Raw genomic sequence first — 22227 nt, forward strand, 5'->3', positions numbered from 1 at the left:
GTTGAACTAAACTTCCATTTATAATTTAAATGATTAAGCTATTTTAATTAATATTAACAATAACAGAGGGTGAATCCTGAACATTCTTTATGGTAACACTGTCGCTGAAAAAGAATTTAATAATATTTCCAAATACTGGCAGTCAGGATGAAAGATGTCTTTTACATCTCTTTCTCTACCAGATGTGTGCTGGAACTAGACCTACTCAGTCTCAACCAAAGCACCAGCTAGGACAGGAAGTCTCAGTTAGGAGGATTACGATTAGGAGGATTTTGTAAACATAAATGTGTGTCCAGAGAAGGGCAACAAAGCTGGTGAGGGGTCTAGAGAACAAGTCTTATGAGGAGCAGCTGAGGGAACTGGGGTTGTTTAGCCTGGAGAAAAGGAGGCTGAGGGGAGACCTTATCGCTCTCTACAACTACCTGAAAGGAGGGTGTAGCAAGGTGGGGGTTGGTCTCTTCTCCCAAGAAACAAGTGATAGGGCAAGAGGAAATGGCCTCAAGTTGCGCTAGAGGAGGTTTAGACTGGATATTAGGAAAAATTTCTACCCTGAAAGGGTTATATCAAACATTGGAACAGGCTGCCCAGGGAAGTGGTTGAGTCACCATCCCTGGAGGTATTTAAAAGATGGGTAGATGTGGTGCTTAGAGACATGTCTGATTGATAGGATTAATTGCAGGAGCCAGTATTGTATTTGTAATAAGCTTTTGGACCTTAGTTGAAATAAACCGTATGAGATAGGCAACTGTGGATTATGATACTCATAAACTGAACTTCCCAAACAAGATAAATTCAAGCTCTATGAGGCAGCTTTCCTATCTTTTTTCTAAGCTTTATATGAGCTTGAGGTGTTCTAAGCTCACTTTAATGTTCTAGCATTCTGTTACTTGGTGGGTCTTCCCCAATTAAAATAGCATTCTGCATTTTTAGATGTAAAACACACTGTCAGGAACACACATTAGAGATCCATGAGAAACATGGCTTGATACGATAGAGACTTTATTCTTTGTTTTCATATTAAGTACGCTGAAATAAGTTAATGCTGCAAATATTTTCATAATTTTACTAAAGCAAAACTTGCAGTAGTAGGCTTTGGTGGTCATACATTAACAGCAATGGAGTCCAGATGCCAAAGTCGTCTTGCTCCTAACAACCCTATTTTAGCTAGCTAAATTTAGAATGGAAAATTATTCTTGATATTTAAATTAACATATTATATTCTGCAGTTATTTGAAGCATGAACAGCTATTTAATCAAGTTGACACCTCAAATAATAATCTCTCTTGCAGTCTGAGAAACACTCGGTGTTAGTTTTTTACTCCTAATACTGCTACATAAATATTAAATGTCTTATTTAAAAGGCATAAGTTGAAATAATTTTTCTTTTAAAATCAATAGTATTACAATTTAAAATAATTAATTATATAAACCCCAAAACAATTCAAATGTCAAATGTTTGTAACAGGAAAACAAATTTATTTATTTCAGAAGACAATACACAATTTTGTTTTGAAAAACACAAGAAAACTAGCCTGAGTTCATGTCTGAAATATTCAGAAAAATCCTACTGTCTTTAGTATGTTCCAGTCATTATTTTTAAACAACACACTAAAAGTTAATATATATTTTTATAATTATAAAAGTTTCCTAGTTATTGTACAGTACACAATACAAATTGCCCACAAACTATTATTTAGCTCCTTCCAATTTTGAGAGGACATGAGATACTAAAAGATTTAGCATTTCTCACCAAAAAAAAAAATATCACATCAGGAAATACATATTTACAAAATCAAATACATTATACAAAAAACCCTATCAAATTATTCTGTAAAGATGTTTTCCTTAAATAATTAAAAAGTGTGTTCAACTAATTCAAAAACTGAAAAACAACATTACATTATGTCACATGTACAGTCTACAAAAACGTTGATTTCTTAATTTACATAATTTATGCAGTAAATAGGAAAACAAAAGTTCAATTTCTCCTAGTGTTATTACATTTCTGCACCTGTGGGACTGAATATTGTAATCTGCCACTTACTAAGTGAAATTTAAATGATGGCACTTTAAAAAAATACAGTAGAAAATAAATGGAACCAAGTAAGTTTCCTAGAAGGTAAGAAAGCCCTGAGTGATGACAGAATTACTGATTGGAAAGTTCTAGAATTAACCTAATTACCACCTGAGGCAAAATTTCCCAAGTGTTTGAAAGGCACTCAAAGTTTATTCAATAGCCTCATTAGTTATTACTGTAAATCCAAATTTCCAGTGAAGATGAGAAACTTGCTTTGGTACAAAATTATATTTTTATGACATTTTAAATTGCTTTATTGGATTACTTTAATATGATATTTAATGCTTCAATACAAAACAATCACTTTAACAATGTATTTGGGAACCCTTTAGTATTCTTTGTGCAAAAAAAACCAAACTAAAAGAAAAAAAAAACAACTATTGTTGATATCAGCGAGTCAAAAGATACTGGATTAGGTCCCTGGTAAACACCAATCAAGATGAGGTTGTCCCCCCACAGTCTTAATTCTTTTAAAATATTTATTATTTTAGAGTAGAGTTCACCCAGTGTTGAAAATTCTCGCAAGACATTTGCTCCACAATCAAGGAAGAACTTAAGAACATAAGAGGATTTCCCCAATTCAGATATAAGTGAGGGTCATTTTGATGCTCATAGTCTCGTTATGGACTTTCTTCTCTACTATGAATTTCAGCCTTAATGATCAATTTACAAGAACAATTTTTACTAAATGTTTAATTACTCAGGGCTTCCAATCCCAACATTTTAATTGCTGGGTTTCTTTTTTTTAAAAGAAAAAAATCAGAATAAACCAAGAGAGTTTAAATGGTCAAACTAAGGCATATTTGCCTCAAAAAAACCCTTTTCAGTCACTTTGTAAGTGGCTTTTACTATTTCTTAAGTAAAACGAGTAAATTAAACTCAGGTCTGCTGGCATAGAAAATCACTAGCAGCAACGTTCAAGGCATGCAAACTGGCATTTACAGTAAATTATGAATAAACTTGTTAAATTAAAATCCTTTGAGTATTGCATTTTAATTATGCATGAATTTGCATGAACTGACTAAAAACCTTTATAACTTACTTGCACTATACTATTGATGTAATTCCACTAAACAACGTAATGAAACTTTTTCTTTCACTCAGCTAGATTCAAATAAATACATCTGCACCTGGTGTTGCTGATTGCTACTGCAAGGAACCAGTAGAAAAGCTCAGTAAGGTGGTATTTCTATCTATAACTTTCAACAGCTCTACTTGCTTCTGAATGTCTTCTCTTGTTCTGGTAAGTGCTACTTGTAAGAACAAAGGACTTTTTCAACACAGCATAAAGCAGATGCAATTTTTAGGTGTTTGGTTTTTTTCCTCTTTCTAAATTTTGACATTCAATAAGTTATCTAAACTGCATCCCTGTAGAGGAAGCTGAATCTAGTATCTCTGTCTTTCCATTAGTTTATATCACAGTGACTGAATGTTAAAAGTAATATGAATACAACAGTGTCCTTTTTGTCTATTTATCAGACAAACTGCAGAAAATTTGATTGCAAACGTACCAAGGGTTCTGTGAAATTCATTATCTTGTTAACTAAGTGGGTTTGGTTTTATTTAAGGTTTTCATTTACAGTATTAGTGTATTTTAATATTACCCTAAAGAGACTTTCAAAATAGTACAAATATTTTTTTTTTCTATACCTCCATCTCTTAAAGGCATCTTAAACAATTTATGTCTGTAGAGTCAAATATTTGATTTCTCTGGATATTTATGCAATTATAAAAATAAAATAGCAGAAGTAGTTTTGCACCAGACAGCACATGTTGATGGCAGTGAATAATTTAGCCTAAATCTATTGAGCCTTCTGTAATGAAATCATTTCAGTCTAGTATGCAAGTATTTAATTTAAAAATTCAAAAAACAAAATTTCTACAAGACAATTAGTTTCTTAAATATATAGAATATCTTCAGTGGTCTAATTAAATTACCTAAAAAGCGTATCCTTACAATGCTCAAAGGGTTAATGCAAGGCATTACATTAAATTAATTTTCTAAGGCTAAACTGAAGTATTTTGTATTTATGCCTCTATTCCTGATTTTTTTTTTCTTTTTATCAATGAAGTAGCAAAGATACTAGAATACCCTTCATTGACCTGTTTTTAAACCACAGACATGATAATTTTACTGTTCTACAGAGACAAGGATGCAATTTTGAGAAACTTATACCGATCTCTCAAATTAATGTTTTAAATTCTGAAATCACTGTCACATGAAGTACCAAAAATATTTACATTATTAAAAAAGTTATTTTTTTACCAATTTTTTTCATGACTAGAAAAGGTTATTTTATTTTGTAAAACCACTCTATAAGTTAGATTGCAATGTAGCTCTAATAAAAATGTTTTTCTAAACAATGCTGATATAATTTGGTTAGAACCACAAATATATCAGGTCAGGTCTTCCCCCGTGGAAAATATTTTGAACAGAAGCAGTGTTTTAGACATTTAAAAATGCTTCAGTTTAAATTAAAATGTTTTATAGATCTATACATTCCTCAGTGACAGTACACCAGCACATCATTTTGCATGTTTGTGAACTAAAGGCAGAAATGCTGTACATAATCATTTTGTAAGTAAACAATTTAAAAAAATATTCTCCAAACTTTTTAATGGAACAGTAAAAAAAAAGGTGCACAAAGCATGCTACAGTACAATAATAAAACGCAGAAATAGATAACTGAAAAGAGGGCTTTTTTTTTTTTTTTTTAAAACTGATTTACAATGAGAAATGAGACATACAAAAATGTATTAACAGCCTTTCCTAAATATAGAACTCGTGAAAATTGGGCCATGTTTTGAAAAATTCAACAATACCCATTCCACCACAGTGTTCGCTAAGTTATTTGTGTTAATAGGGGAAGTGTCTCTAAAGTAATTATTTTTAATTTCACATCAAGATTGTGTAAAATCCACAAATCATATGAGCCCTTATCTTATAATGTCTAGCCAGTGGATGCTTGCTACAGCTCTTTAGAGTTAAGCAGGCTTCAGAGTGGCAATTCAGCCACATGCTACACACTACATAATTTGGACTGAGGTATCCATATTTCTGTTCTCAAATTATTAACAATACCCATCTATTAACAAATATCAAAAGTGTGTAAATTGTTTCATATGTGTACATTTGATCAAAATTGCAGTAAATTTAAAAGCAAAGCACAAAAAAAAATCTCAAACCTGTAAGTATACACAGCAGCTTACAGCAACTTAATTTTTTAAAATATTTGTTAAAGTGGGGAAAACGTTACTTAAAAAATTGAGAGAATAATTAGTTGATAAGCATAGAAATATAAACTCCATTCAGTTATCTGAATCGGGGATAGTTCCAATTTGTTTTGATAACTGCTATTAGAATCCATGATATACATTCTATCTCTGTATGCGTATATTTTGTTTTCTTTTTGTGCTACATGAACAGTAATCAACTGTTCAAAGCATCAATCAAAAGATATTCAGGTCCCACATCATCTTAGCAATCAAGATTTACGTGTTACAACCATACTTTTCTCTCAGCAACAACAAATCTAACATTCTACCAATAAAGGACAATGATAAACAAACATTTCAGGTTTGTCAACACAAAATTTGAAACCAGGCAATACAGACCATCAGTACAGCATAGAACACCCTAAGTTAAAAATGAAAAATGCTGAATATTTCATTTTATTTTACTTGTTAAAAACCTTATAATGCAAAATAAAAGGGGTTAAGTATTTATCATAGGTTAGTTCTCAGGAGTTTTGGTGAAGGGTGCTGATTTCTAAGGGGAAAAAACAGGATGCAGTGATATTTGGGAGAACAAAATCTATGAGGATTCAGTGCATAGGTGAATTTTGAGATAAATTAACATAAACCTCATTTGCACTTTTTGCTGAGACAAAAAACCATCTACTGACATCAGTAGGAATTGTGCCTACATAGAATGGAGCAGGATGGGTTGGCCTCCAAATTCTGTTAAGCAATTTACAAATAATTTTGTACCCCATAAAATGTTAGGACATCTTAATTAATCCGTAACCATTCTTGGAGCATATGTAACAAATTTCTTTGCTAAAAATACACTGTTCGTGTCACATGATGTTCACCCATTTGGTATATATGACTTTAAAAAAAATAAATATCAACAGTCACACTAGATAAAATGAGACTAAATTTTTTATACAGTCCTTTCTACACAATTGATTTTTTTTTATTCCCTCCTTCACTTTTTTGTTTTTATTTATTTATTTATTTTCATTATTTTAGCTTAGCGAATCCATGCGTCTGCTTTAAAAATAATGAAAATGTTTAAAATAATCAGGAAAAAATCGGAGATGTTTAATGTCAATTAATATGGACTGTATAAGCTATCACTATAAGATGTAATCATTAAAACATAGCATCAGGCTGACACCCTACCACATATACAAATTGAAAATACGTGCTGCATTATGTACCTGCTCATTTATTTAGTCTGACTTTTCAAAATTAAAATCTGACAAGGGTTTAAAAATATAAAACCATGCTTATGACTAGGGTCCATTTACTTTGTTAACAGTATTTGAAGTTGGTATTAAAGCTAGTTTTCCTTTTCAAGTTCCCAAGCAAATTTTATCTGTAATAAAGTGAAATTCAGCTAGAAACAGGAAAAAATAGTTTTATTATCAATTTTAAGAGGGATATTAAAATCACTTTGTAATAAACCCCCCTTTTTATTTCTTTGAAGACTACGTAACCTGCCCTTAATGCTTAGGAAATTTGAAAGTGACAGGCACACCATGCTGAATAAATTTTAAGAGTTAAGATTAACAAAAAATACTAAATCTTAGCTTCAGTTCTGTTTAAGGCACCATGTAATAGCCGAGGTACAATGATCCCTGATGTACATTCTTAAATGGCAATGGTCCATCTAGACACCTATTCAAATTCAATGTAATTGGAAATAAGTACAAGTGAGGTGTGCCGGTTACACGACCTTATTAAATTTTTGTAAAAACTTAAATTCACTTTAATAATCAGGAAATATATTTTGAGAAGAAAATGATGCAGGTTGCTACATTCCTTACATTCTCTAAATTATGATTTATGAAAGCAGCAGATTGAACTAGTAGTAGGAAAAGACCTGGAATAGAAGAAAGACATCCAAAAGGAATGTTTTCCTGTATGTCCAGTTCAGCATAAGTAGCATGTACGCTTAAAAAAAACAAGTAACTTCTTTTCTGGATCATTTTCTATCAACTACAGTACCATGCAACAAACAAAAACATCTGTGCAGTGGTCTCAAATATAGAATCAGTAGTCTACAAAGCCACAGGAATTGGCATGCAAATAAAATCTGGAGCTGTTGATTTTAAAGGAAGCTTGTATTGTTTAAATGGTGATCAGAGAACTAGGTATGACTACAGTGTACACATTACCACATTGTTACAATTCTATCACTCATTCTGCATTTGTAAATGCAGCAAAAACACTTCTTCCTTACAGAAAGAAAACAGTAGATCTTCCCACCCCTCCAACATTATGATAAAAATACCCCCTTAATGCTCACAATTTCATCAAAATAGTGTCTTCTAGTTCTGTTCAATGAAAAGCACCTTTTATAACAAATTTGATGCATCTGCTGTCAAATGGGTATGCCTCCAGTATTTCTTTTAATATTTCACAGAAGCGCATCTAATTAAAAACCTATGTATATGAAATCATTATGACAAATAATTAACATTAAAATATTTTAAACTATGAAAAAAATAAGTTATTTTAATTTTAAGAGGACAAAAGCATTAACATTAAAAGCTTAGCAAAAATTTTCCTTGACACTTGAAACTAGGAAAACTCATAATATCGAGTAACCAATGTAAAATGATTTTTGCTTACAAATTTTTTTAAACATCTAGCAAAATGCATACACCCATTTAATTTCATGACTTTAGTAAAAGGTAATGTTCAGCACAGCTAAAATTTGATAAGTCAACTTTCAGACCTATTCTCCCTCCCCTCCAAGTCCAGCATCAACAGGGCTAATGTAGTTGGGGGAGTGCTTCAATATTAGACTGCAGTATATGTATTTCCAGTAGCACTGCATTGTCTGATAGTCTGAGTATTTGTAACAATGTGCTCATTATGAAGTGGGTTCAGGAGGCTCTGCTCTACTCCACTCTCAAGCGCTGGCTGCTGCATGCAGCCCACCTGAAATGCCTGGTTTAGTTCGGTTTTCTCCCTCTTGGCTTGTGGCTCTCCATTTTCATCCAGCTCTTCTTCTATTTCGCTTTCAACTTCGCTGCCCTCATCTGCACAAAAAAAAAACAACCGAGGAAAAAAATAATCTAAATACAAGGGCCTTTATTTTGCAAATAACATGAAATATGAAAACACAGGAAAGTGTAGCAACCTGACAAAGTAGAAAGTGAAAGCTCAACATTTTATTGGGAAAAGTCAATACTACAGATAAATAGGGTAATGAGCTCTCTCTAATGTTATCTCATTTTACTGATAAGGAAACTGAAATGAAGAGAGATTGGCTTGCTCTAAATCATACAACCAGTGTAAGAATGGAGAACAAACTAAGCCCTCAATCTACAAAGAGGACAAACTCATTTCTTACTATGTCCTTCAGTAACAATTAGCAAGTTATTTGGCAAGTGCTTGGACTGAATTTCATCATCTTCCCTTATCAAACCCATCATTCACTACAAATGTAGATATATGTACATGCTCATATCTTCCTTTTTCCACCAGTCCATCCCCTTCAACTCCAACCAGGATATACAGCTAAATTCTGGGTGAAATTTTGAATTTTTTCATGTAAATAATAAATATTTAAAAAAAGATTTTCCTATTAGGAACCTAGAGTATTCTAGTAATTATTATTTACTATATATCATGTATAGCATATTGTACCCATATGATAGTAATATACACGTAATTGAAATTATGATACAGCTTTAGATTCCACTTTACTATATTTTAACAAAAAATAAGGACTTGTTTTGCTCCAAGAAACACATTAGTTCTATATAAAATTATATATTTGAGAGATTTGACTGCTTACCTTTATCCATATTTCCAGGGGATATAGCATTTAAATTGCCAAACTGCAAAACAAACAATAAAAAGTGTGGACGCAGTCCTGCACAAACATGACCTTAGATTATCTATGATGATGCCAGTACTATGCTCCAATGGCTTGTGGCTAGTATGAAAGTGCATGCATGTGACTGCAGTCATGTCCATAGTATACCAGTTCATTTTTCCATTCCATCATATATGTGTTCATATTAAGAAAATTAACATTAAAATAAAAAATCCTCAGCAATTAAAAAAATGGAATATAAACTTAAGCATATGTTTTTGCTTTTTTTATGGTGACATGTCAAGGCCTTTGTTGCTTTGAGTGAGATATTTCTGCTGTAGAAAGCTGGAAAAATATGACCTGTGACCATTTTTAAACTGCAATATTTTAACCAAAAGCTCTTTTAAAAGTTCCCCTGAGAAGATGTGTCACTAAAGGCAGTTATAATGTAGCAAAACTATATGTAAGGTAAATAAATGGCACCACTGAAAATAGGATTTATGGTTATTACAGTGTATTCTGCTAACTAGTTTACTTATATAAAAACAATGTGAAAAGTTGCTCACAAGTAAAAATGCAACCTTTCTTCCTCCTTCATCTACCCTTCTCTTAAATGAGAAGCAACAGAGCATAATTTGGTGAGTGAATCTCAAATGAAAGGAGTAAAATATTTAGATAAATATATTTCTAACCATACCTGATTCAGTCCTCTTCAGAAATACAGAAAGATAAAACTTCAGTGAACACTAAACCAGCATAAGCAGCAGCAACCATATCCCTCCAGGTTCCCTCACATACTCCCTCCTCACCTCCCTATACCCATCCTTTCAACCTAAGTGTTCACATGGCCGTGCAAAGAACCACAGGACAGAACTGACCCAAGAAAAAAAACCCCACAATTTTAACAGGGTTATTTTGCACAGGATGAATTCTCTGATCCAGTTAACCACAGGACTGCCTGAGTATTGTGCCAACATCAGTGCCCAAAGCTAAGGGGATGGGAGCAGAGGAGACAGAGTGTTTTTCTCAGCTGCAAAGCTTATACACAAGCCAGTTTATACTGGCTTCCAGTGTTTGTCAAACTAGCCTTAGTCTTTCCTGTTTTATTTCAACCACAGTCAGTAAATGCAGAGAAACACAAGCAGCCATGCATTTAATGAATATTTACATCCCTTCTCACCTCTAAAAGATTTAGATTAGATATTTTCTTTCAAAGATCATATCCATCTTAAGTTTACCAAAACATTATAGGAAGTCCCACAGTACACCAAAAACATTACATTTAACATATACAATGTCTGTCAAGAAAACAAGAACATACCAATGCTACACTTTGGCAATACTTTTCTATAAATGTAACGGCAGAGTTTAATCAAATATCTAAATGGAAACACTCATTTATTTTTTCTAAAGCATGTCATATCAATGAAACTACAAGTTAAGCCAAGACTCCCCATCTCTATGAAAAAGTACATTTTTTTTCATAATATTTAATGATACTATTTAATATATCCTGAGGGAAGAATGATATATCAAATCATGCAAGGTAACTTACAACTTATCAGTAGGATAAACCATGATATAATTATTGTCAAGTATAGAAACATTAAGCTTCAGTCTGGTGAACCATCTATTGTATGTCCACATCTATCCATTTTTTTAGCACATTAAAAGTACAATTTCTTGACAATAACTCCTAAGATAATGTGAATTCTTAAGCAACTTACACAAAATTAATGGTTAGGTGAGATACTGAAAATAAGAGGTCTGAGGTAAACTTCAGTTTGCAAATACCATGGACTCATAAGACACAGTGGTTCTGAAGTGAGACTTTTGCTCTGTTTATTTTAAACAAAATACATTGAAATACAGGCATGAAAATATGCCACGTCCCAATCCTGCAAGTACTTCTGTGCTACTTTCACTCCATGCATGTTGTTGTTGGTTGGCCCTAGTTAACAGCCAAGCACGCATCCAGCCTTCCCCACCCCCTGTCCAGAGGGTTGGGGGAGAAAATAGGAAGAACTGGAGTGAGAAAGCTCATGTATGAAGATAAAGACAGGGAGATCACTTACCAATTACTGTCATGGGCAAAACAGACTTGACTTGGGGAATTTAATTTAACTTATTGCCAATTAAAATAAATATTTAATTACTGATTTGAGTAGTGGGAAGCAAAAGCAAAAAAGAACAAAGCACTTAAACACTTAAGGAAAACATCTTTCTTCCCCTTTTCCCAGGCTCAACTTCACTCCAAGCACCTCTCTTTCCCCTGTGTTATTGTCGCAAGTGACACTCAATCCCTTCAGTGAGTGCAGGGGGGCTTGTGGTCAGTACATAGCAGTTTTTCTCTACCCCTCCTTCCTTCTCGCACTTTTCCTCTGGTCTGTTGTGGGTTCTCCACAGGCTTCGGTTCCTTTGGATATACCCCTCTGCTCCGGAGGTTCTCCACAGGCTGCCAGGAATATCTGCTCCATCATGGAGCATCTCCTACTGCTCTGATCTTGGTGTTCCCTCTGCTGTTTCTCACTCTCTCTTATTCCCTCCTCCTGCGCCTGTCTGGTGTTTTCTGCCCCTTCTTAAATATGTTTTCACAGAAGCAACCAAAACTTTGCTGACTGGCTCAGCTTTGGCCTGCGTGGATCCATTGCCAAGCCGGCTAGAACTGGTTCTGTCTGGCACAGGGAAGTCCCTTACCTCTTCTCACAGAGGTCACCCCTGCAGCCCTGACCCTGCAGTGCCGTGCCCCCCCCCCCAAGCCTTGCCACATACAACCAATACGCGTGAACAGTACAACTGAAGCAAAACAAACTTCTGCATTTGAGCCACCCTTCTGAAGTCAATGGGACTACTCATTTGTGTAAATATTTGTATTGGAATTTTAAGTATGTGTAAATATGTGTAAACAGATCCCTGAAAGCAAATTTCCTATTATTCTGTTTCTTTATTATTTTCATATAAACTATTTAGTTTTACAGAACTCAAAAAAGTAGGTTTCTACCTAGTAGGTTGATCTGCCTTCTTTTTTTTTTTTTTTTTTTTTGAAGCAAGCTCAAAGCATTAGAAGTCATTGTGGTTTTAGTACTCTGAAAAACAATCAGCCAAGGAAACATGGATTAAGGTATATAACCCAACTTTGAAGATGCTAATGTATTTGCAACTAAATCTGCAATAGTTATATTACAAAATATCCCATAGCTCCATGTGAATGTTAAAAAAAAATTGTAGATGCATATCCAAATTAATCACTAAATTCACCAATCTATTGTCTTGCATATTATCTTACCTCTCCCATAACTGCGATAGGTGTCTCTCCTGTTGCCTGAGCAACACGATGTTCTACTAAGTAAAACATGTACTCATCATAAAGCAAGCGGATCAGATGAAAAGAGCCAAAGCTAGCAGCACTGCGTAAGGTTAAATCTCGAATCACCATTGAGCTATTTAAATATGGGGGAAAAAAAAATTTATGAAATAAATATCACAATTCTTTAATAATTTATTCATATGGAATATGCACTTCAGGAATAATATTTTTTTAAAGTAATGCTATCAACAAACAGCTGATTTATGGTGTCTTCAGAAAAAAATGTCTGGGAAAGACAATTATTTGCCTCTCCCTTTTTCCTGAAAGTATGGTTGGAGACGATATTACACAACTAGAAACTAAATTTTCAAAAAGACAGGAAGGGTTTTGTTTTGCTATATGCACAATTACCAATATGTGAGCGCACATAAAAACTGACCTTAGTGGAAGGAAGTTTTTTGTTAAAATTTTAAATAATAAAATTGTATTAAGATTATTTAAATTTAAACAAAGTAGTCCATCAAAATATTGTCTGTTGTGCTCACATTCCTAGTTCAAAGCTTTTAACTGTAATGGGTTTTAAACTTGTAAAATTTAAATAAGTTTGTATATACCCTATAATAGAAAAATGCAGATTGTGGATGAAAACATCCATATGATGCCCTCAGAAAGTAAATGCTACAATGTACCATTTTCAAAAAAACCCTAGCTTTACTATGATAACTGATACAATAGTAGATGACATGGAATATTTATCTTGATGTTCTTTTTACACATTAAAAAATATTTTGTTTTCCCTATATAATAAAAATAGAAGCCACGGTATTTTAATAAATAGTATTAAGAACATTGGCTTTAAAATTGTATAGCTACTCAATCCAAAATGTTTCATAGCATGTTTCCAAATCCGGATAAAATTCTAACCTCAATACACTTGCACAAGGCCTTTAAAATGATATACAGGATCATTTCATCCACTGCTGAGTTGCACATAGCCCTGTGTTTAATGTTAACAACACTAATCTTGCGGGGGGGGGGTGCTCTTAATTTCTTGGGAACTATTGTCTGATATTAATTTTGTCAACATTACTACAGCATACAGTTCAGCAAATAATAAAATAGCTAAAATAATTTAGAAGACTATTAAGAACTACCTGTAGAAAGACCATTTTAAAAGAAATTGCCGTGCTGCTTTAGGAAAGCTGGGTCTTCCTTCATATGGTTTCAATGCTTGCATCATTACATTATCAAGCCAGGCAGCCCACTGCTCCAGAGTGCTCTGCTGCTGAAGAGTCATCTTGAAATCTGTTTCTAGTCTTTGAACCATATTGTCATCACACTGACACACCCAGGAAGCCTGTTCCTGTTACAACACATGGCAAACATGAAAGCAAAACACAAAATGTAAATTATTCTTAAAGACTGAACAATTAAATTAAAATGATGAAATACACTTATTAGGCAAACTAATGAGTATTTTTATTTTCATGTCTCTTTCAATTTGGTTGGAAGAAAATGAGAGTAATTAACCCAAAGTATAAAAATTGGCATCAAATAAAGCCCCCCCCCCCAATACAATGTAAAAACCACAAATATATTGCAATGTTCCATATTAATTTTCAACTTCCCTCATTCATAAATTTTCTAGTAAAAATTTCAGGCTTGAGACTACAGGAACAAGGAGCGAAAAGGGCAGTCAAATGGAAGTAGAGAGAGTAAGAAATAAAGAGGAACCAAGAAACCAAAGTACCATGGTTCCTAGTGCTTTGAAGGAGTTAAGACCAAATACAATTTCTGTTACATTTTTTAATCACCTCACTTAAAAAGAGCTTTGTTTTATAGGCAAAAAAGATTGTTGTGTTTATCCACAGTCTGCAATATATTACACATTGCTTAATGAGTAATATAAATAGCACACAATTGGACAAACACAGTCCATGTACAACAATGAGCAATTCAAAGTATTATAATGGAATGTGACTATATTACATTTTTAAGTCTAAATAAGACCAATACGACAGTTCTGTTAAATGGAACTTAGAGAAAACCAATATCAATTTAATATAGGCCGTATTCTTAAACTCTAGCCATCACATGCCAAGTTAACATCTCAACATTCATAGATCCTATATCTTACCACAGGTATATTTAATATACCATATATTTGGTCACATACTAAATCTTAGGTAGTTTACACATCATTATGCAATATAACTATATCTGTGTTAAATTTTATTTATTCAAAGGTCTTTGCAACAAGCAAAAAGAATTTAACTGTTGCTAGTGAATTTCTGAACTTCTGTTAAGAGAAAAAGTGTTAAAATGTTTGTTTATGAAAGAAGACAAATGTATGACTACCAGTAATCTGGACCACATCAGATAGTTGAGCAACCGGAGAATAAAATGTTGTTTCTTCTAAGGAGAAGAAAGAGGTAAAAGGGAAACCTTTTTCTAAATCTAATGAAAAATAATAAATTGATATTTTACAGCTAACTGGAAACTAGTTCTAACTAGTTACTTAGAAAAGGTAGGAAATGTAAACACAAACAATTAAAGAAAGTATAGTAATGATATTGTCTCTGAAATAAAAATAAATGTAATGAAACAATTGGTACTAGAAATAGTGCTGTATGATCAATATTTTTTTATGGAAGATCAGAAGCTATGCTACTATCCAAGATTTCATCTTCAGGCATTGTTCATACTGCTCATTCTAAGAACACATGTACTCTACACTTTAATCTGCATTAAATAAAAATTGGCAGAATGCATGGTCTGAAAGATAAGAAGACTTCAGAGAAAATGGAAATAGATAATGGTTCTGAGGTTTTATTTTCCTTACGGCCAAAACGTAAGCTGGAAAGTTTCAAATGAATCACTGCATGTATAAAAATCAGCAAAATATTCCCACTTGGCTTTCTTGATGGAATAATAAGAACTAACAATAAAAATTAAAAATTTGGGGGGAAATAACAATTTTTTTTAAAGTCTGGTTTTTAGAGCCACAGGTACCTGTACATTGGCAAAATCAACACGGTTGAGATCATTGAGCATCTGGTTGATCTGAGAAGTGTTCTGAAGCACAGCCCGAGCTGCCTGAGCCAGGTGATTAAGAGATGTGTATCTTCTCAAAGTCTGGGCAAAGGCACTTACAGCGGCAACCTATGAAGAAATCCATTTATCTTAACACATTTTATTATCAACAGGTCTTCTGTTTCATCTATTTTAAATTAAAATTGCTGTATTTATTTATGAGCCCTCAGATATTTCAATTCACGTATAATGGAACAAATGCAGTTTTTCCTATTAATTTTTTTTGGCAAAACAAAGTTATTTCCAATCCCATGATTCATGTTTGAAGTTCAACCTAAATATGATATTTCACATAAAAATTAAAATGCCGCTACTTTTAAATCTTAAATGACATCTAGTGTACAATTGCATAAAGTGACTAAAACTGCAGTAAATGTTGTTTACCTTGGTTTGTATCATTCTCTGTGGAATATTGTTCATGGCACTAGAAAGCCAACCTTCAAGGCTTTTTGCAAAATTGCGAATGGCTTGGGTCAAGGCACCTAAACATTAAAGAATAAAAATAAGATTAAAAAGATGGCAAAATGCCTCTTTTGAAAGCTTTTGCATCCTCGGTATTTAAATATTCCACATTGAAATCTGCTGCATTTATTGGCTCAGAGATTTATCCAGTTTAGGGTTTGGATCCCTCCCAATACAAGAAGGCTGTTGATAAACTGGAGCAAGTTCAGCAGAGGGCCACTGACGTGGTCAGGGGGCTGGAGCACATACCTTATGAAGAGAGGCTGAGGGGACTAGGTTTGTTCACCCTGGAAAAGAGAAAGATTAGGGGGGACCCAATAGAAGCCTTTCAATACCTACAAGGTATCAAGAAGATGGAGTCAGATTCTTCACAATGATGCATGGCAGAAGGGTGATAGACACCGGACATAAATTGAAAAAAAGGTCTTGACCTGATAGGAGAATTTTTTTCACCTTGAGGACAGTTAAGCACTGCCAATTCATGGGCCTTCATTGGACTCTCTCCAGTATGTCCATGTCTCTCTTGTACTGGAGAGCCCAGAACTGGACACAGGACTCCAGGTACACAGTACTCGACTAGTGCTGAATAAAGGGGAAGGATCACCTACCTGGACCTACCGGCAATGCTTTGCCTAATGCAGCCCAGGATACCATTAGCCCTCTTTGCGGCAAGGGCACACTGCTGGCTCACGTTCAGCTTGGTGTCCACCAGGACCCGCAGGTCCTTTTCTGCAAAGCTGCTTTCCAGCTGTCTGGCTCCCCTGGCATGGGGTTCTTCCTCCCCAGGGGCAGGACTTGGCACTCCTCATTGTTGAAGTACACGAGGTTCCTGTCAGCCCATTTCTCCATCTTGTTGAGGTCCCTCTGGATGGCAGCACAACCCTGTGATGTATCAGCCACTCTTCCCAGTTTTGTGTCATCAGCCAACTTGCTGAGGGTACGCTCTGCCCCGTCATCCAGATCACTAATGAAGCCGCTGAACAGTATTGGACCCAGTATTGACGCCTGGGGTACACCGCTATTTACTGACCTCCAACTAGACTGTGCCACTATGACCACGGAATCCTCTTTGAGGATGGAGGACTGCTAGGCAGAGACAGGATCCACATGACCAAGTGGGGCACAAACAGCTTTGCCAACAGGCTGGCCAACCTGGTAAGGAGAGCTTTACACCAGGAATGATGGGTAAGGGATGACCAACAGTCAAGTGAGGAAGTCATAGACTGGATGGGCAAGCAAAGGATGTGGGGTAAACAGGAGGGACCTCATAATCAACAAAACCAGGTTGAAAGTGGACCACTTCAAGCATATGCACATAACTAAGGAAGTGTCAGGAGATCAGCATTATGGGAAAGCTTTCATGCCCTTTTGAGGAAATTGGTACAACTGGGTGCCTCTCTGAAGTGCCTGCACGCTTATGCATGCAACATGGGGGAAAAATAGGAGGAATTAGATATCCGTGAGCATTTGCAGGGCTACGATCTCAGGGATCACAGAGATATTGTGGGATGGCTCATACAACTGGAGTGCTGCAATGGATGGATGCAGAATCTTTAGGGAAAACAAGCCAAGAAGGCGCTCTATATGAAAGAGGAGCTGGAATGCATGGAGCTTTGCCTAGGAATGGATGATAAGCCAGTTGAGAGCTTAAGGATCTGGGTTAGATGACGTAGCAATGTGGGTGGTGTTGTGGGTATCTGATACAGACTGCCTCATCAGGAAGAAGTAGATGAAGTCTTGAGGTGGGTTGACCTTGGCTGACCGCCAGGTGCCCACCAAGCTGCTCTATTGCTCCCCCTTCTCAACAGAACGGGGGAGAAAAATGGGATGAAAAGCTCGTGGGTCGAGATAAGGACAGGGAGATCATTCAGCAATTACTGTCACAGGCAAAACAGGCTCGGCTTGGGGAAGATTAATTTAATTTATTGCCGATTAAACAGAGTAGGATAATGAGGAATAAGAACAAATCTAAAGCCACCTTCCCCCCACCTCTCCCTTCTTCCCAGGCTCAGCTTCACTCCCGACTCTTCTACCTCCTCCCCCTGAGCGGTGCGGGGGGACGGAGAATGGGGGTTGCGGTCAGTTCATAACGCTTTGTCTCTGCCTCTCCTTCCTCCTCACGCTCTTCCCCTGCTCCATTGTGGGGTCCCACCCGTGGGAGACAGTCCTTCACAACCTTCTCCAACGTGGGTCCTTCCCATAGGCTGCAGTTCACAAACTGCTCCAGCATGGGTCCTTTCCACAGGGTGCGGTCCTACAAGAACAGACTGCTCCAGTGTGAGTCTCCCCACTGGGTCACAGGTCCTGCCAGAAGCCTGCTCTAGCATGGGCTCTCCACGGGCTGCATCTTCCTTCAGAGCACACCCACCTGCTCTCGCGTGGGGTCCTCCATGGGCTGCAGGGTGACAATGTGCTTCACCATGGTCTTCACCCTGGGCTGCAGGGGAATCTCTGCTCCGGCACCTGGAGCGCCTCCCCCCTCTCCTTCTTCACTGACCTTGGTGTCTGCATAGTTGTTTCTCTCACCACATATTCTCATGCCTCTCTCCCAGCTGCTGTTGTGCAGCAGGTTTTTCCCCCCCCCTTCTTAAATTTGTTATCACAGAGGTGCTACCAATGTCTCTGATTGGCTCTGACTTTGTCCAGTGGCGGGTCCATCTTGCAGCTGGCTGAAACTGGCTCTTTCTGACATGGGGACAGCTTCTGGTGTCTTCTCATAGAAGCCATCCCTGCACCCCCCACCTCTACCGAAACCTTGCCATGTAAAGCCAAAACAGGTCTTCTTCAGGCAACTGGAATAAGCCTCATGTTCACGGGCTCTGGTTCTCATGAGAGACTTGAACAACCCCAATATCTGCTAGAGGGACAACAAAGCAGGGCACAAGCAACCCAGGAGGACAGTTAAGCAGTGCAACTGGTTGCCCAGAGAGGTTTGTGTAGTTTCCGTCCTTAGATGTTTTCAAGACCCAACTGGGTAAAGCCCTGAGCAAACTGGTCTGAATTCAGCACTGACCATACTTTGAGCAGGAGGTTGGACTGGAGACCTCCTGAGGTCCCTTCCAACCTGAATTATTCTTTGATTCTATATTATGTAACAATTATTTAGTTTCTGATTTACCAAACAGAACTGACCACTTCACCTAAGACCCTTTCAAGAAACTTATGATCAGCAGTGAAAATTCTTTTTGGCATTCCTACAGGTTCATCAGTAATTGCAACAATTGTTTCCTATCTCCTGAAAACTTTCATCATGAATTTTCCGCCTTCAATTTTTGCCTAAGTGCTTTTGCTTTTAAAGAGCAAAACCCTACAGGAAATGGCAATTATTGCAATACTGCAGTTTCCTCAAGTAAGCTCGAAGTACCCTGAACCGTTGCCAACGTGCTGTTTATTTTAGTTCTGAAGAACAAAATGCAATGTGCAGTGTTCAAAGACAGTATCAATAAGCAATATATAAGAATGTGTTTAACTACTTGCTCTTACTGCTGTGAAATCTTGGTGGTGGAGAATGAATGCTGCTACAGTAATGAAGAAGAAAAAATTAGAAAAGGGAAATCATATTATCTTTAAGTGATTTTTTTTTCACTACCTCTAAGAAGAAACAGTCCAAGTAAAGACTGGATTTTGTTTATGAGGCAAAACACCATGTTTGGTAGAGTAAGAATTAATGGTTAATGGAAGTCACCTAATATGAGAAATGCCCTTTTTCAACTTGAGTAATCGATGAATCCTGTAATTAAGAACTTCTGCTAGCAAAGTTAGCCAATCATCTGCTTAAAAAGAAAGAAATATTTTATTTTTCACAGCATCCTTTTCTTCAAATTTATAGTGATAACTAGTTTATGTAACTGCCCCCAAATGTGGATGCTCATTTGCAATTTAATTTGGATTTATAAAATTTCTGTATTAGCTCTATGGAACAGGCTTTTTTTGTCCTTTTTTTTTTGTCCTTTTTCTTTCTTGAGGTTTCCAGGCGAAGAACAAATGTTCTTTTGTACTGTCAATCATCTAACTCACTTATGCTTCTACGTAAACATTTTTGTATGCACTTACTAATTAACTAAGCATTCACTCATGTTAATTTATTACTCGCAGAATAAGAAAAAGTCAAAGTATAAGGAATACTGTAAATAATGTGTCAATGATATTTAGTTCTTTAAGGAAAATATTATTTTTTTTCTGGACAAATGCTATGTAAAACACCTAACATAAGATCCTTTTCACCCACCCCACTGTATTACAGGATGATCTGTTTGAAAAAATAAGTGTGGAAAGAAGCAGCTCAGTGTCATCCTGATTTTAAAAAAAGTCTTTAGCTATGAAGAAAGAGGAATTTTAAATTCTAAAGAAATAATATTCCCTCTTTCTAGCTAAACACTATATTATTAGAGGACAGTGATGTATAGAGTGATCACAAATTTCTAATGAGCTCTGAAAATGACACATTAAATTAAAAAAAATTGTTGTCCTCTGTCCTGTAAATAGAGGTTAACATACCCAGCCGTTACCAAAAGCCTAAGCACCTACGTGCCTCAAACATTCTTCAAGTTGATCTGGCTATCATCAAAATTGCCAAAAACCTCTTCCAGAGAATCTTAAGAACAATCTGGTGCAAAATAAACGGCCTAAGTTCATTCTGATAGTTTGCAAAGTGTTACTAAACACACATTAAATGATGTAGCAAAAAAAGTTACGAGGAGAACATTTATTTTAGATAAGCATTCAAAAAGCTTGGGTTCTCATCTGAAATCTCTCTCCTACACAAATCTCACAAATAATAAGATTTTGCAGTCTTTCCGGTACTTGTAATTGCTGAAATTGAGAAATACAATGTGAAAAATATGTTGAACATAACTTCTCTGCCTGGAATAGGAACTCCCAAACAAGTTTGTTACTGTCCATCTTGTCATTTGTGAAGAGATAAAAAGGCCATTCTCAGGGGAAAGGTTCTACTGCCAGTAATACACAGTGGCTCTGGTCTTTTGCTAGAACTGCTGCTGCTGCTAGGACCCTGCAGCCTGAACCCTCAGCTGTATTGAAGGAGGATCAGGTGGTCTGTGCTTATTGGGTTAGGAAATGGCGAAGGCAACAGGAAGAAGGCTCCTGCTCCACCTGCATATATCCAACTAAAGAACAGGCTCAGTACCTTCGAAGCAGATGAGGGTCTGGGAACTCTGTCCAATGAAGCAGCCAAGCTAGCTAAGCCTGAGCCACGCAGCAGCACCAGAAGGAAGTGGCAAGTGATAATAGTGGGAGACTCCATGCTGTAAGGGATGGGGGTCCGCATCTGCCAACCTGACCTGCTGTGTTGGGAGGTTTACTGCTTGCTGGGGGTCGGATCCGGGATGCTGTGGAGATATCGCCAAGGTTTGTCCGACCCTCGGACTATTACTCCTTGCGAATCTTCATGTGGGCACCAACGATACTGCCAGAGGAGACCTGGAGCATATCAAGTGTGACTACACGCATCTGGAGGCAATGGTCAAGGGCATGGGGGCCCAGGTAATGTTCTCCTTGATCTTTCCAGTGAGAAGCAAGGGCTTGAGGAGGAATGGAAGGATCCTGTGGGTCAACAGTTGGTTGCCCGGCTGACGATGACAATGTATTTTATGACCATGGGGACCCTTTTTTAAGGATTGAAGACTGCTAGAGAGAGATGGGATCCACCTGACCAAGTGGGGCAAAACCATCTTTACCAACAGGCTGGCCTGTAGGAATGTGTCTGAGAGAAAATGGTCACGTGAGCCAGCCTCCCTACTATGAGAGATTAGATTAAGAGCAAAACAGGTGCTAGAAGATGGAATTAGTACATGGGAAAAATGGGAACTGAGAAGGTAGAAAACATGTTGTGCTAATGACTAAGCAATTTACTATGTGAATTCTTGTAACCAATCTGATCTGGGAACGAACTGCATGGACAGCGCGTGAACAGAGACTGTAAGCCAATCATATAGCTGCCGCTAGCGCGTGCTCTTATTGCTGTCTATATCTACTCTGTGAAAACTGGAATAAAAGGAGAACGATCATACTCATATTGAGACTCCATCGTTACTCCGGGTCCGTCTCCCACTCCAACATCTGGTAGCAGAGGATGGTTCAGCGCGACTGAGTTCTCCAAGACTGCGGTAAGCAGCTAGAGGAGGGGAGTGGGAAACTTCGGCTGGGAGACGATCTGCTTGGGTGCATCAGCGGGAGCAGACAACGGCGTGAGGTCGCTCCTCACCTCCCAGG

The 22227-nt window shown here is 36.6% G+C and overlaps 1 protein-coding gene across 3 annotated transcripts in view; it reads right to left on the bottom strand.

Annotated features, from left to right (window-relative positions):
* Nucleotides 1-1149: 1149 nt before the first annotated feature.
* The window catches only part of LOC141735524 (transcription factor RFX3-like), a 231237-nt gene continuing 210159 nt past the window's right edge, over nt 1150-22227 (bottom strand). The window contains exons 12-17 of one of the 3 annotated variants that reach the window (XM_074568461.1): nt 15919-16016; nt 15454-15603; nt 13596-13804; nt 12421-12574; nt 9114-9156; nt 1150-8352 (exon numbers count right to left, since the gene is read on the bottom strand). In XM_074568461.1, coding sequence (XP_074424562.1) covers nt 8111-8352; nt 9114-9156; nt 12421-12574; nt 13596-13804; nt 15454-15603; nt 15919-16016 — 896 coding nt within the window. In that variant the 3' untranslated portion in view covers nt 1150-8110. Of the gene's footprint in view, nt 8353-9113; nt 9157-12420; nt 12575-13595; nt 13805-15453; nt 15604-15918; nt 16017-22227 lie in introns of those variants that run through there. The other 2 variants (XM_074568462.1, XR_012584768.1) reach the window with 2 other exon arrangements.

The sequence above is a fragment of the Larus michahellis genome, chromosome W (assembly GCF_964199755.1).
Source record: "Larus michahellis chromosome W, bLarMic1.1, whole genome shotgun sequence".
Taxonomy (NCBI): domain Eukaryota; kingdom Metazoa; phylum Chordata; class Aves; order Charadriiformes; family Laridae; genus Larus; species Larus michahellis.